General features: G+C 46.3%; 1 protein-coding gene across 1 annotated transcript; it reads right to left on the bottom strand.

Moving 5' to 3' along the window:
* Positions 1-4,122: 4,122 nt before the first annotated feature.
* On the bottom strand, positions 4,123-14,644 carry PRKAB1 (protein kinase AMP-activated non-catalytic subunit beta 1). The gene is made up of 7 exons (XM_015542630.2): positions 14,208-14,644; positions 11,195-11,358; positions 9,895-9,988; positions 9,496-9,610; positions 7,026-7,159; positions 5,748-5,816; positions 4,123-5,478 (listed from the first exon to the last, which is right to left on the bottom strand). Exons 1-7 carry the CDS (start codon positions 14,364-14,366, stop codon positions 5,401-5,403), a joined length of 813 nt encoding a protein of 270 aa, XP_015398116.2. The 5' UTR covers positions 14,367-14,644; the 3' UTR covers positions 4,123-5,400.
* Positions 14,645-15,624: the final 980 nt, after the last annotated feature.

The following is a 15,624-nucleotide window of genomic DNA, read 5'->3' as shown; positions in this document are numbered from 1 at the left end:
TTATTTCCTTGGGGGGAGGAGTTTGGATAAAGGTAATTTAAAATGTAAATACTTCTATTTTTAACTGGATGGATTTTTACAGTCTGTGAGGTAAATTTATCCCATGATTGTTAGTATAAACTCTGCTTGATCCAAACATCAGTTTTGGCAAATGGCGAATTTTTTCATGGTTCCTGTTGCTTTCTACTCTTCGATTTTTATTTTCCAATGAAGGTATCTGACTACAGTCACAATCGGACTGGGAGGGCCGTATCTGACATGCTTCTTACAGGGACTGTACCTGCAAATCTGTTTTCTACTTTACTGTTGGAGATAAAAATCTGCCAAAGGTCATAACTATAAGAATGAAAATGACTCAGAAGATGAATAAAATGTCAGAACCTTTCTTTCCTTAGAATACTGGGGAAAGTCCATTAAACACCAACCATTCCAATTAATGTCCCGAGGATTCTTGGCAGCCAAGGAATACTTTCTAAGTAAATATGGTTTGGTTCCAAAAGGAATGTGCCAGAAAGGTTCTTTGGACCCTAAGGAATGACTTCAAAGAACTGACAAATCACTCAGCCACACCATAAAATGAGGCCCAACCTTCCACGGGGCCACCACTCCTGTTTCTTAAGCACAAAATCAGACATCACGTTTTCTGTGCTTAATTTTCATGAGACTAAAGACACTGATTGTACAGCGAATTTCATAACCATGAAACTAGGTTTTGGAGACTTAGGCCAAAAAGAGATAATTTGCTTAATGGGACTGAAATTTGTCTTCAGAAAACTTGGGCCTCTTGAATCAGATTTGCTTTAGAAGACATCCATGCAGATTTAAGTCTAAAGCATTAAGGCTACGCCTAGGAGCAGCTAAGCTTCCACTCGCAATACAACAGCTAAATAGGCCTGTCCCAGTGGTTCTAAACCACTGAACTTTGCTCCCCTCCCCTAAGAACATCTGACAAAAGTCTGGAGACCTTTTTGATGGTCATGATTGGCATCTAGTGGGTAGAGGCTAGGGATGCTGCTGAATGTCCTACAACAGGGCAACCCCTACCCCCGAAAAGAATTATATCAGGTCCAAGTGTCAATAGTGCCAAGGTTGAGAAACCTTGGCCTGTTCTAGTCAGATTTCTCTCTGGGCAGTTTAAATATTTCTTATGATATCTACACCATGGAGACTGGGGCTCCAGGCACACAATGTTTGTATGAGAAAAATGTTTCATCACTTGCCTAATCAAATATTGGCTTTATTTTCCAAAGCTGGGGAGGGTTGGGCTAGTGGAAATATAGTACAGTGTTGATCACTTGGCTTTCCTTTGAGTCTATCAATGATTAATGGAACTAAAGGGCTTGTTGGAGGTAGAAGAAAGAACTTTGAAAATGACTTCACTACTGTAAGCAACTCAGGTGGTATTTCCAAGAACCACAAAAAGGAAAGCTAAAGGTGACCTAGGGTACTCACAATTTTCCAGATGAGATGGGTGAATTCACACCAAGGTGGTAGAAAAGGCAGCAGTGAGGGCTGACATCATCATCCAGGCAAAGGCCCTTTAGTGGTGCTGAGGACGAAAAAGATGAGGACTGGGAGCTGACCCAGAGACAGGGTGGGCCCCATAGATTGGACTCTGGCTGCTCCAGCTTTTGGGATCCTCTCCAAGGGTCTGACAACAGTGATGGCTCTCAGGAAGGCCCTACAGATGTTACTACAACAGCTGGGATGATTTAGGTTTCAGAAGAAATGCGTGTGTGTTCCTAACTTCCTTATTTTCTCCTGAAGACAATTAGCATTGGTCTTCCAGGTCAGAAGGCTCTGGCTTGTTCCTCCACTAATTTGCTGATCGAGAGAGGTGCTAAGGGGGGGATTTCTCAGAAGCTGGATAAAGATTTGAGTGGTCCATAGACTTGGATCCTCATCAATTCATTCAAACTGTTTGTAAACACTGGTGGAGAATCGGGTATTGGGAGAACTGAACACGTTTGGAAATGAAACTGTTCATCTAAAAATAATGGGAGGTGAACCAAATGGCATTTTATTCTTCCCTAAAGTGGCTGTCTCTGACCTCGGCCATGGATGAGATTACTGACGTTCTGGGTTTTTAATCCTGGTCTTTGGAGTTTGGAAATTACCTAATTAAGCGAGTTGAGGGGGCTGGCATTTTTGCTTTTCCAGCCTCTTAACTTCCTGTTTGTGGCCACATCCCATCCATGTCGTAAAGGCTTTGTGGCTCCCAGTGTGGAAAGAGCCCCAGGATCATCTAGTGCTAGTCCAATCCCTCTCATTTTTCAGGAGAGGAAGTCAAGCTAAGAGAGGCCATGTGATCTGCCCAAGGTCATACAGCTAGTCAGCAACTGAACTGGATCAACATCCCTAATCTCATTAGGGAGGGGACAGTGGGAGAATGGCCAACTTTAATGTGAAGTCAGGGTTTGACCTGGTTTCGGAGTGCTACTGACTTCCCTTACATTATTTACACCCATAAGCAAAGCTGAAGGAAAGGGCTTTGCCTGGGTCCTTTAATCTCTGGTTTCTGTATTTTGACATACAATTCTAATGACCCATACCATTTTACGTTAGTAATTTAAAGGCCTTACCTTTGGCTCTATAAATTTCACTTGTACATAGATTTCCGGGAGGAAAAATACATCTTCATTCAAAAGCAATTTGGGTTAAGCTTTAACCATGTAACCAGTCCTTACCCGTAATGGGAATGCTAATAAAGCATTGCCTGCCTGGGTCATAGGACACTTCACTTCTACATTTGGCTTTGCCTCTGTGATCTGGGGTCTCCTCTGACCCTGTGATTTCACATCCATGAAATAATTTCCCTTACCTCTAGCTTCTTGGGTATTGAGGATTTCACTTGGCTCTGTGAGCAGTCTTTCGAACCATAGGAGACTTCCTTTGTGTTGCCTTTTAAAGAAAATGGAAGTCTTTGAGATACACAAACTGCTGTAGAGAATGCGGATACCTTGGTCCCATGGAGTGGCTATGCCTGCATCCTTCCACCACAGTGGTGGTCTCTCTTGGGGGTCTCCTGTGGCCTCTGGGCTGCAGAGAGCTCTCACAGGGTTTACTGGTTCCCAATTAGTTTTTACAGTGGATTTCTAAGTTCTTACTGTTTCCCCCTGCAGTCTAGGGTTGATGGCTTCCTCTGAGCTCTGACTCTGACTCAGGCTAGCAGCCAGATTCTCTAATCCCTCTCACAGAAAGGGCAGTGCCCTCCTGGGCCAACTCATGCAGGGCCCCCACCAGCACCCTCCCTCAGTCCCCACCAGGGCATAGGGCCTGTGCTCACAGCTCACCAAGTTTCTTTTCTGGTGCTTGAATACATCGCTTTTATACTTTTGAGCTTAGGTAAATTTTTTCCATTGTATTTTAAAAATACTTTATCCAGTTTTGGAAAAAGGATTTTTGCATGTTTCCACAGTCTACTTAAAATCCCTATAGTCCCCAAAATCTAGGGTTCCCACATCACTTGGATTTTCAGGGTGAGACAGCCAGTTACCCAGGTAGGAGTGCTTTCTAGGCCACTCTCCACCTCAAGTAAACCAAATGACCTAGAAGTTCCCTTTTCTCATACATTTATTTAAATACTTCCTGGCACTTGGGAAGGAAAGGCTTATTACAATGTCATCTGTAATCTTCCATCTTGTTTGGCAGAGCAAACAGAGCTCCTTTTAGCCGATGAGAACGCTGATTCCAGAATGTCCTGGCGTCTTCCAAGGGTGTCCAGATCCCAGGCTCCTGTGGTGGTGCTCACTGATAAGCAAGAGGTGGCAAGACCTTTGACCTGGAGATGCCATCAACCTGCCCAAACTGGGAACCTTCACTGTTGCCTCTCCTCAGTCTCCCCTCAAAACTGAGTGGCTCAAAGGAACTCAGTTTTACAGGCTTCTTAACAGCCTTCCAAATTCTGCGTGCAAAACCCGTAGGTCAAGGGAATGGTCCTCAGTCCTGGGGGCAGCCAGAGCCGCCCTGTCACTCACCCCAGAGTACCACGAGGATCGTACCATTTTCAATGAGCGCAAGACGTGACAAAGATTGAAAAGCACCTCACCGAGTAAACCTCGGATGCGTTCCAGTCTTTTCTCCAAATGACTGAGTAAAATCAAAGCTTCCTCCAAGCATGTGTCCCATTATCTTTACAAAGCTTTATTGAAACCTGTACGTCAAGGTGACAATAATTCAGTGTTTGGAAAGCAGTAACAACAAAAAAGGGTATCCCAGACTCAGGTTTACCAAATAAATACTGGCAACCAGGGAGCTTGTTCCTCCGTCTCCCAGCAAGAACACAGGGCAGAACCATGGCTTCTGCTGACTTGAGGACAGGAACCTGCACTAATGGGCACGTCTGCAGCATCTCCCCGGAAACCACGCCGAGTGTGAAGAGGTTTGCTTTGGTCCAAAGAATGTCTTCTCGACATGAATTTAGAAGGCTGCTGTCAAGTTCTAAGTTCCTCCCAGAATAAACGACAGCAACTGCTACAGCCTTCATTGCTAAGTAAAGACAGAGGTCCTGAGCAAGTTGGCATAGGGTAGGGTGCTCCTCCCAAGTTTTCATGGTAATACTGTCCCCTCATTGCGATTAGAGTAAAAAGCTGGACAACCTTCCAGCTAACAGTGGTCAGTCCATAGGATCATCCAGCTTAATGGAGAAATCCGGCAGCAGTTTTCAAAGTCTGTTCTAAGAACAGATTATTGCTGAATACAGTTCGCATGATCTATATTCTAGTTGGGGTGATTTAAAAATTGCCCTAAGGCCAGAGACTCAGCCACCTCTGGTTTAAAACAAAAATACTTAGTGCACAAAAGCAGAAGAAACAATTGTACAACTTCATCTGGAAATCAGACAGGTTCTAATTTCTACAGAAATTATATCTCCCTGGAGCAGAGAACAGGAGACCATCTATTGCTTTGATTTCGGAGGACAGGTACCTGCCGTTGCCTCCACAGCCAGGCCTCAACAGGGACAAACTGATGGTCTTAAAAATGCACATATGATTAGAAATTTTGCGTGGCCTCAGACCCTGCTTCTTAGATTTTCCCAGCAGAGTGGCTAGCGTTCATTTCTGGCTGAAGAAGAATCTCCACGACCAGTTCAGAACTGCACCTGTCCTCATGCACTGTGGTGTGGGGGCAGCAGACCCTCTGCTTTCCCTCACTGTCCTCGGCCTCGGTGAGCCCCAAGGCTCACAGCCGCAGGGTGTCAAGAGGACTGTTATAGATCGAGGTGCTTTGGGAGCTGCCGTGCCTGGAACAAACCTTCAAGCAGGACTACGGTGGGGATGAAATGTCTTATAGAGTGTGAAACGAGAAATTTACAGTCCGTTCCGTCTAGTGGAAAGCATGCACGCGTGGAGCCTGGTGGTGCACACTGTTCCCTGGAGCCCACCGCTGGCTCCCAGCTCTTCATATGGGCTTGTATAGCAAGGTGGTGACATACTTTTTCTTGTACCGGTGGGTCGCGCTGAGCACCATCACTCCATCCTGAGGAAGAGGGTGGAAATGATCAAAGGTGGTACCAAGTCAAGAGCTCAAACTTTTGTGTGTGTGTGTGTGTGTGTGTGTGTGTGTGTGAATCATCAAGAGGGCTTAATAAAAACACTCTTGTTCTGCCTTCAGAACCCGAGCCTGTGGATCTGCACCAGGTCCCAGGAGCTGCCCTTTAGATAAGTACTCCAAGTAATTCTGCTGCTAGGGGGCCTCACAGCACACTTTGAGAAACACAGCTCTACCAGCAACAGAAGTGTCATTACCTTGATAGAGAGTGCATAAAGGTGGTTCAACATGACGTGGTTGGGCTCGGGGAGCAAAGCTGGATCACACTGTTGGAGAAACAAAAGCAGACATGAGCATTTAGGATTTGGAAATCAAGAAGATTCTCCCTTTATTTCACAGCACCAGGTATCAATGGAAAGGAGGCAGGCTCTCATGCTCCTTTCTGCTTAAGTTGGGTAGTGAAAGACTGATCTGACAGGTGAGGTGAGGGGGTCGTGCCTTATGGTCTAACTAAGGGGAGCTCCCTGCATGCCTGTTGGATGCACTGGTGTGTGTCTCCAGTCAGGCTTTACCTTGGCCTCTAAAGTGTGGGCCACGGCTATCTTCTTATTGAAAGAGAAGAAGAGAGAGCCGTCCAATGAATACACTTTTAGAGAAAGCGGGAAGATAAATCTATACTAAACATTCCCGAGCAGTGGGCTGCAAGCTCATGTCTGTAGGATTCAGAAAGCATGAAGAATGAAATGGATAACTGTGGGGGGACGGAGGGGAGGCCACCCGGTGCCTGGGAAACCATGTCCCCAGGGCAAACCACGACCGCTGCGGGAGACGCCTGCACACGGATGCTTTCGGCTCTGCATCGTAGCACACGTGTACCCGCTTGTATGTGGAGTCCACGAGCAGCATGGCTGCTTTATCACCTCATAAACATGGGACTTTCAGGGGGTGGCTTGGACAAAGCACAAGAACATTCAGATTCCCAAGAATTAGGGCTGTGCTGCGCATGTTTAGTGAAACGGAATGGAAAATTAACAAGGTAATAATGGGGTGCTCTTCGGGATCCTGGAGGACACATACTTCTTTTTACGAATAATATCAATTTCCCAGAGAAAATGTGTGTCAGCCAGATCCCCCACGTTTTAATCCGAGAGCACTGACATTTCTGAAAACAATTTGGTGATTAAGAGTAGATACTGAAGCCTGGGGGCCAGAGGAGGAGATCCACTAAGTAGCTTACCGACAAGGAATGGTTATAGATTTCTCGTCATGTTTCACAAGGAATGGGGCTTAGGTTGAGGCAAGAGTGAAGCACTAGGAAAACAAGTTCAGAAAGGCTTTGTGCAACGGGAGAGCAGCACCCACACTCTGGACCATCTCGCCGGTAGCCCATTCCCACATCAGAGGGGGACCCTGGCAGTTAATACCAACGGGCAACACTGAAACCTTTTTCCCAACCGCTTCCGAGAGGCAGTTGGAAAGGGGAGCAGCACAACAGGACGGTGGAGGATGGTCTGGCCAGACGCCTGTGTACTCACAGAAATCCCCGTGTCCTTGTTCAGGATGACCTGGAGCAGATGTGGAGGAAGAATGGGTGGTGCCTTAAACCGTTCTTCTGGTTTTGAGACATAGGGTTCCTGATGGTAGGGTCCTGGTGGGGAGCTGGACAGCTCTGTCGGGAGACGGTGACAGGACATTTACTTTGAAAATTATGAGGTCTAGGAGCAGTCTCACTGAATTTATGGCACCGTTCAGTTTTCCTCGTCCCCTCAACACAGATTCATATTCCCTTGAAGAATATATATAGGCCCCAAAGGTGAAGAGTAGAGGCAATGAGAAAACTCTTCTGGAATTTGGGTGACTGGCATAAAATTCAGCATGAACTCAGATGCCCTGGCAGCAGATAGCGGTGGTGGCAAAGCTGGTGATTCTGGGTCAGACTAACAAGGAAGCTGCTCTCAGTAACCTAACCTGACATGCCCTGCAGAACAATGCTGCTCGCCTTGGGCTGGGCTGGCAAATACTGCAAAGACGCTCAGGGCTTCAAGCGAGGCTTAAGCAGCTAAGCCCAAGGTCTGAGCACCACCAGCCAGAATAAAATGGAAGATGTAGCAGCCTGTTTATAGACACAGTGGTGAAAACAAGTTATATGAGGCATTGGCACATTTCAAAACTAAAACCAAAAATAAAAAATTGATAAATCTAATCTCTACAGGCTCTTTGACTCCACCACTCTCAGGTTCCTTTCAAACCCTTGCTTGTCTTGATTATACAGATATTAAGAAGCTTCTGGAGGGGCGCCTGGATGGCTCAGTCGGTTAAGCGTCCGACTTCGGTTCAGGTCATGATCTCACGGTCCGTGAGTTCGAGCCCCGCATCGGGCTCTGTGCTGACAGCTCAGAGCCTGGAGCCGGCTTCAGATTCTGTGTCTCCCTCTCTCTCTGACCCTCCCCCATTCATGCTGTCTCAAAAATAAATAAACATTAAAAAAAAAAATTTTTTTTTTTTTTTTTTTAAAGAAGCTTCTGGAAGTGCAGCATTTCATAAGGTCAGAGGTAGCTCACTTAGTGATGTGTGACCAGCTGGAAAGGACTGAGCTGTTGTCAAAGGACATGTAGGATGGATCCTGGCCGACCAATCCTTGGGCGGAAGATTAAACCTGATATGCCCCCGCTCTGCCAATTCCCTCAACGTCACTTTCTAGGGTACAGGCTCACTTCGTATGCCCCAACCATATGACAGCAGGAAATGGAGAAAAACAAGCGTAGAAAACTGAGCCAATAGGAGTAAATACATATTTTAAGAAAATGAGTATCTAAATATGAGGTCTATGGAGAGCCTGATGTTGGTTTACCAACAGTTAGGGGCCAGTTTTCTTTCCCCAGGTGGTGTATGCTGCAGAAACTTGACTAAAAGCTTTGGTATGTGGCCTAAAGTTACATTTATCAGTAAGTGGGGGATACTTGGGCATTTTCTCCATCCTCCTATTCCCACCTATCTGACAAAGAAATAAATGGCTTCTCTAAAAGATTTGTTAGCTATCCAGAGAGAAGAACACTATTTTGGGATTTCCAACTCCTGCTCAACAAGCTGGCTTTTCAGCCACAGCAAGCCCGCCATGGTCAATTTACCACTGTGGTTTCTGAGCTGATAAGAGTAAGAGATCATGGGGGCAGAAGCTCCAGGCCCAGCCAGCTGACAATGAAGAATCATCCTGCAAACTGCACGGAACCCGTCTTCTTAGACTGTCAGGTCCCATCCTGGACAATCTTTTCACTGCCTCCCACAGGGGTCCAAGGAATTGTTTACACTCCTGCAAAAGGGGCAGTGAAGTTGGCACTGATGCCTTAGATTACAAAACATCACTGCCCCTGAATTGTATGCATTACGTTTCTTCCTGTGGGTTTGGATGAAAAGCAATTAATTGAAAGCTTGAGGCCTGGCTGACTCTTGCAAAGTTCTCTAAGGATGATACGAGCAGGTTGTGCAGCTAGCCGGTTTCCTGTGGTTAGCCTCTTTCTCCCCACAAAGGGATTCTGGCAAGGTGCTAATATGCCATATAAGTGACGGCCCGGATCAGTGAAGTGTCCATTTATCACCTGTCAAGCTGAGACTCTCCTGACGGAGTCGTCAGTAGGCAGGGAGCTGGCAGGTTCCCCCCCGAGCTGGCTCATCACTGACCCAGTGCAACTTCCCAGGGCCTCTTGGCCCTGCCCCTGGCACGAGATCAAGCTCTGGTTCTGCTTCCACCATCTGCTCTCTGTGGCTAAGCAGGCCTACTGAATACTGGAGATGACCAAAAAAATGCCTTACAGCTCCCTTGGGGCTAGATTTCAACAACCTGACCTGACAGCGTTAGGAATCACTTTTGTGGCTCTTTAGGGAGCTACAAACATCCACATGACAGGGCAGCTCAAGCTCAAGAGTGAGAGGCAAGAGAAACAGGACTATTTCTAGACTGCACAGCCCCACCTGCACACACGTGGTATAAAGTAACTGTGTTCATACCAGACACATCGGAGCACTTTTGGGAATCCACCATTAAAGCATCAAATACTTCAAAGTCAGTTTTCTTCACTTGAATGATGTTGTTAACTGTGCCAAGCTGGCTGGTTACTATTGGCTGGGAAGAGACAGACAGGCAGAAATCATAACGTGGAAGGTCTCTGGAGTTATTCTTTAGAGGATTTAGAATTCCTGGCTGGAAGGTCTCATCTCCTGGCTGGCCAACCTGCTCATCTCCATCAAGTTTGCCCATAAGTCTGACAATTAACACTGCCATCTAGCTAAGCCACACACAGCAACTTTTACCAGCAGGACAAGGAGACCTGGCAACAATTGGTAGAGGAAAGTGAGCTGTTAGGATTGTGAAGGCAGTCAGAGGACCAAGGGCAGGAGGAAGAGTACCTCAGAAGGGTCATGTGTCCACTGACCATCCACAAAGAACTTGTACTGATGCTCTCCTTCAGGCAGGTCCAGGATGGCTACAAAGTTATTGTGGCTGCAACGAAAAAGGAAGCAGAGGATTTCAGCTGGGTGAGCTGCCCACTTAAGCTTACTTACAAAACTGGCCATGGGACGAAACCAAACCTTTATGTGAAGAGTTTAGCTGCAAAAGAATAAACATTTTTAACCACTGTAGGCAATTCAGCATAATGACCTCAATCTAGAAAAGCCGTAAGAAAGCAGCATTGCAAGGTTTCCTTAAGGACTCACTTTGGTCAAATGCCAGGAATCCACATTCCTACCATCAAAAGGTCAACAAACAGGCACTCGTCCTTTTCAACTTGCCCGCAAAATACCACTTGGCATCTGGGAGGCCAAAGAGGACAGCAACTCAAGATAAACTGCACTCTGCCGAGTTTTACCGTCAGTCTGCCTTGGGCAGGAGATGGGATCAGTCTCACAAGAATCACAAACAGGTCTCTAAAGAAGCTTGCTTACGTCTAAAACAAGGTTCCAGGAAAGCTTTTTGCTTGAAATGACTCTAACTGTGCTGAGTGTCCCCCTCCTATACCCACATTACCAGTGGAAAAGCAGGCGGCCTGTGACCGTGATCAGGCCACACCCAGCAGGGCACAATTTCTCCTTTTGTTTCACCAAGAGTACTCACTAGTGAAGATGGTTTTTCACTATTTGAGACAGAAGTCCGTGCTAGGATTCCTGATCAAGGGTTTTACCATGGTCTTGCCTTGATGCCTAATGATGCCTAAATAACAGGTACCTTCCAAACAAAGGCAATACAAAGAGTGTCAAAGTGTAGAAGGAACTTCAGAGATTTTCTGTCTAATGTTCCCTTCTTATAGTCAGGAACACTGAGGCTCAGGTGCTACCAACAGGTTAGCTTAGTCAACATGGACCCAAATCCTGGGCTTGAAGATTCCCAGCCCAGTGCTCTTTCTCCACTGCACTAGAAATAGATTTCTCATTCTGAGGAAGAAGTCTTGCCTAAGCAAACCTATCTGAAGTCGAACCTATGTCTGTGAGATACTCATAACTGAGAAGTGTTTTCTCCTAAGTGTGCTCTAAACCTAGAGTCTAACTGGGTATGAGATTTGAACCTTGTGAATCATTAAGCAAGTTTATTTTCCATTCAGCATCCATTTTATAAAAACATCCTTTTCTATTCCTCTGTAGAAAACAGTTAGAAACCAGAGTATCTATCCCTGGATTAAGACAAACATGTGAATATTGCCCAGGCAATTACCTTCTTGTGAGGGGAAGTTTACTCCAGTTGTTGAAGGACCCGGATAAGTAAACTTCCTTTCCGCCTCCCGTCCATCGAAATACTGTTGGCCGAGCCTGGGCAGGGGCTTTATCATTCACTTCCAGATCATGCTGCCAAGCCAGGAATTCTTCCTTCTCTGGAGCCTAGAAAGGGAACAGTTTACTCAGGGACAGGAAGCCATCAGTGGGCTCCCTGCAACACACAGTTACCCTGTCTAGTCTTCTAAAAAAGAGGCAGTGATGACTACTTAGGTTCATTTTCAAACTCATTAACTAACAGCTCTGCCTTGGTTTCCCCACTGCAAGGTGAAAATAACAAAAACAACTATTTCTTAAGGTTGTTGTGAAAGACTGAGACAGTCCGTGTAAAATGCTCTGCATTAATGTCTGACATGTAGTAAGTACTTAATAATTATAAGCTGTTAATATTGTTTTTAAAGAGATCTACATCAAAATTTTAGAAGAAACTATAGAACTCACTTGGAAGCGGGTACAATGAATTCAAGACTAGCTTGACAAATGTCATTTTCTTCCCTGAATTAACAAGATTCGAAGTATGTGAAAATTTATTAGACACAATTCCAGACCTGTCAACTTGAAGCTCACGAATCCAGATTCTAAGGGAAAAAATATTCACAAAGTGCTATCCAGGCACCGGGGAGAAAAAGGTAAGACAAAGACTGACCCTCCTTATGGCAAACAATAACTTCTGGCACGGGAAGTAATGTATAACTGAGGTATTCCAAAATAAGGGAGAAATAAACACAGCCAACTCTGGTTGAAATATATGTGGTTTTAGATCCTTTTACACATTTCCTAGTCAGAAGCCAAAGACAGTAAAAGAGCAGGAGTTCCAGGCTGGGAGAGACCTTTAAAGGTGTCATTGAGCAGGGGCACCTGGGTGGCTCAGTTGGTTGGGCGTCCAACTTTGGCTCAGGCTCTACGATCTCATGGTTTGTGGGTGCAAGCCCTGTGTTGGGCTCTGTGCTGACAGCTCGGAGCCTGTTTAGGATTCTCGCTCTCTCCTCTCTCAGTCCCTCCTCGACTTGCGCTTTCTCTCAAAATAAATAATTAAAAAAAAAAAAAAAAAAAAGCGCCGTAATTTCTTTAAAAAAAAAAAAAAGGTGCCATTGTGCAAGTTTCTAATATCTTCATTTCGAATACTGACTGGAGCTTATCTTAAATGAGCCTGCATTCTTTAAGATTTAACAAGATCTAAAGATTAAAGAATAGCAGACTGGAAAATCACTTGCCAATGAGGAAGTGATAACCACGGCCAAAATGGTGAACTAGTGTACTAAAATCATCCATGACTTTTTTAGGGGTCTAGGGCATTCAATTCAGTGTCTCTGCTACATCATCTCAGTAACGTCTCAGGAAATGATAATGGACACTATTTAAAATCATTCTCCACAGATCCTCTGTATTCTAAATATTTCTTATAGGAGCTTTGCAGCAGCAGCAGCAGAACAACAAGTTACTCCTTGAAGAAAGGAGTTTGGTTCTTGTGGTGTCTTAAACAGCCGTCCTTGGGCCGCGATGATTTCTGGGGGAAGGGATGTCAAGTCTTTGGAGAACCAGGATTTCAAAGTTCACTTTGCACACAGCTCCTCGGGAATGCACAATTTCAGAAAGCAAGTGCAAATCACAGGACTTAACGCCCAGGAAGAGCAGGCTCTTTCGAGTTGGACTCAAAGTCAAGATCCAAGTGAGGATTTAAAATAATGTGATCACCTAGCCCAACATCTGAGAAAAAAATATGAGTAAAGGTGGAATGAGTCGCCAGGCAACTAGCCCAAACTGGATACTAACAGAGAGCATGCTGGGCCTGGGGAGACCCCATTTTTCCTAAGCCTGCTCTGTTGCCCTGTCCTTAAGGGATCCGTTCTTCCTTTTTTAGGCTATACCACATACTTTTCAGCTGCCAGAACCACTAAGTGTCCTTGGACTGGGCCCTGCAGCTGGAAACACCACACCCCATCAGGCGGTTTGCAGGAATACGGCTGAACCAGGAATCAAAGCTCATCTTTAAAGTTTTGATGAATGAAAGCAGACTACAGTTAGGATGTCCAAATGTGGTCTGCAAAAATGTCTGCTTTGGGGCGCCTGGGTGGCTCAGTCAGTTGAGCGTCCGACTTCGGCTCAGGTCATGATCTCACGGTTCGTGGGTTCGAGCCCCACATCAGGCTCTGTGCTGACAGCTCAAAGCCTGGAGCCTGCTTCAGATTCTGTCTCCCTCTCTCTGCTACTCCCCCACTCACGCTCTCTCTCAAAAATAAACATTAAAAAATGTTTTTAAAAATGTCTGCTTTGGTCTGTTTAAAATATCATGTCATATTTTTACACGACAGGAGAGAGAAGGTTGAGTAGCAGCTGGCTGCCCCCTTTTCAGACTGACACTTCACTCACCTACTGACCTCCAGAAGTCCAATTCCTTTTCTGAGTCTGCTCTAAAGAAGCCGGGGGAACCACAAGTTCAGGGAGAACTAAACGCCTCTGGCAACTGCAGTCAGCTGGGTAACTCTGTTTTCAGCTTGCACGTGTGCTCTGGGTTCTCTCCGAAATCGACAATAAACTGCAAAACCAGCTCCGACAAAAAGGGCCCGTCTCCGTAAAGGTGAGGAAAGATCTCTCAAGGCTGTGAAACTAATTATACCTAAGGGGAAAGCAGCGACCGGGGCTCACCTGCTGCTAGCTCAACGATCTTAATTAATTAAGAATTTGAAACGCTGTCCCAGAGCTGCTTTCTCCTTAATGATGTTAAACGAAGTTAGTTCCTCCTCCCTCGGGGTGACTTTCTCTTCGGTAATTAGACACAGGTTCCTGGACTGCGAAGACGGCTCTTACAGGGCCATCTGGCTTTTAAGTGAATAGAATTAAGTATCTCCTCCCACCCGCTTACGAAGTTTCTGGGAGGATGTGGCGGGGAATCTAATAGGGGGTTCCTCCCCTCAACATTAATCAAGGGGAGCCGGATTCCCCCACCCCCTCACCTTGATTTCCTCGGAGTGGAAGAGGTCGGCGTCCTCGGGGCTGTCCATCAGGATCTTGGGCCTGTCCCCGTCCTTGGCGCCCCCGGAGCTGTCCCTCCGCGGCGTCTTGTGGCCGCCCTGCCGCTCCAGCGCGGCCCGCTCGCTGCTCGTGTTGCCCATGGCGGGGGTCTGCGGGGACACCGGGAAGCCGGACGGGGCCTCACTCCAGGGAAGGGGCAGGAGACTCCCGCAACTAACGGGTCACAACGACCCTGGGGAAACAGTCGGAGCCCCGAGTACCACACCGCTCGGGAGAGGGCTCCGGGCCGGTAACCGGTTTGAGGCGTGCGGGACGGACTGGCCGTTTCACAAGCCCGCGTTACTCAGGAAGCCCGAAAATAAGCTCGACACTTTCCCAACAACTCCCCCACCTCCTGGCAACTTCCGCTTCCGGCGCGTCTGAGAGTCGGTCGCGATATGGGGTGGGGGCGGGAGCAGCGGGCGAAGCGCCTTAAGCTAACTCGACCTCACTTCCGCTTCCGGTCTGGATCTGCGCGGCCGCCACACCCAAAGGAGGCTCCAGGGGCCTCGGGGCGCGCAGTCGCAGTGAGCTGCTGCGGCCGGAGTCAGGACGAGACTGCGGATGGCCGGCAGGGGGCGTGCCAGCGCGAGGGCGGTCTGGGCCGCTTTCCCTGCTCTGGAATGAGTGATGCCATTAGCTATTTTAGATATCTTTACCCACTTCCAGTTGATCCTGCACTCGACAGCCAAAGAGATCATTTAAAGTGTTAATCTAATTAAGAGACTCATACTATTAAAGCCGGTTAATGCTCTAGCTCACACGCTTTTTGTGTGCCTTAGAAGCACTGCCTGAACAAAATGCAGATTCCCCGGTCCTATTCCCTGGAAATTATGATTCCGAAGTAGGCTCTGGAGTAGAGTCTGCATTTTAATATGAACTCCAGGTGATTTTGCTGCAAGTTGTCTTGCAGGTGTTTGAGAAAATGACAGACCATAAGATCTCAGGAAATTTCTCAAGATTAGTAGGTTTGGGCGTTATAAAATGCTAGTTACTAGTGTATTTTTTAAAAGATTGCACAGCCTTTTGATAGATAATTTTGTAAGACATTTTATAATCACTTTGGACACACCATTCTGCATAAAATTAATTAACTTATTAACGATTGTCACGTCGTGGCCAGTGCTTTAGCAAAAGTGTATGCACTTGTGGTCCTAAAATATTCTAATCTATCGGTCACTGTCATGGTTTTTTTTGGTGGTGGTGAGGTTTTTTTGTTTTTGTATTTTGTTTCGCATGTGATTATCTCAAAATGCTTTGCATTTGCTGGGCCAGGTCATGCATTTTGTCTACTGAACAAACATTTATTTGATACCTATAAAGTGCCAGGCATTGTGCTAAGTAAATAGTAGGCAGATG

The sequence above is a fragment of the Panthera tigris genome, chromosome D3 (assembly GCF_018350195.1).
Source record: "Panthera tigris isolate Pti1 chromosome D3, P.tigris_Pti1_mat1.1, whole genome shotgun sequence".
Taxonomy (NCBI): Eukaryota; Metazoa; Chordata; class Mammalia; order Carnivora; family Felidae; genus Panthera; species Panthera tigris.
Note: the sequence above shows the minus strand (reverse complement) of the source record. Positions and strands in the feature narration are given on the sequence as shown.

What these genes read in the sequence shown, in the direction of transcription:
- PRKAB1 (XM_015542630.2), bottom strand. Translation starts at nt 14,366, where the DNA reads ATGGGCAACACGAGCAGCGAGCGGGCCGCGCTGGAGCGGCAGGGCGGC. An exon ending in AAAGTGCTCCGATGTGTCTG is followed by an intron (nt 7,160 to 9,495) that starts GTATGAACACAG and finishes GTCTCCCGACAG; the next exon opens with AGCTGTCCAGCTCCCCACCA. An exon ending in ACAAGGACACGGGGATTTCT is followed by an intron (nt 5,817 to 7,025) that starts GTGAGTACACAG and finishes TTTCTCCAACAG; the next exon opens with TGTGATCCAGCTTTGCTCCC.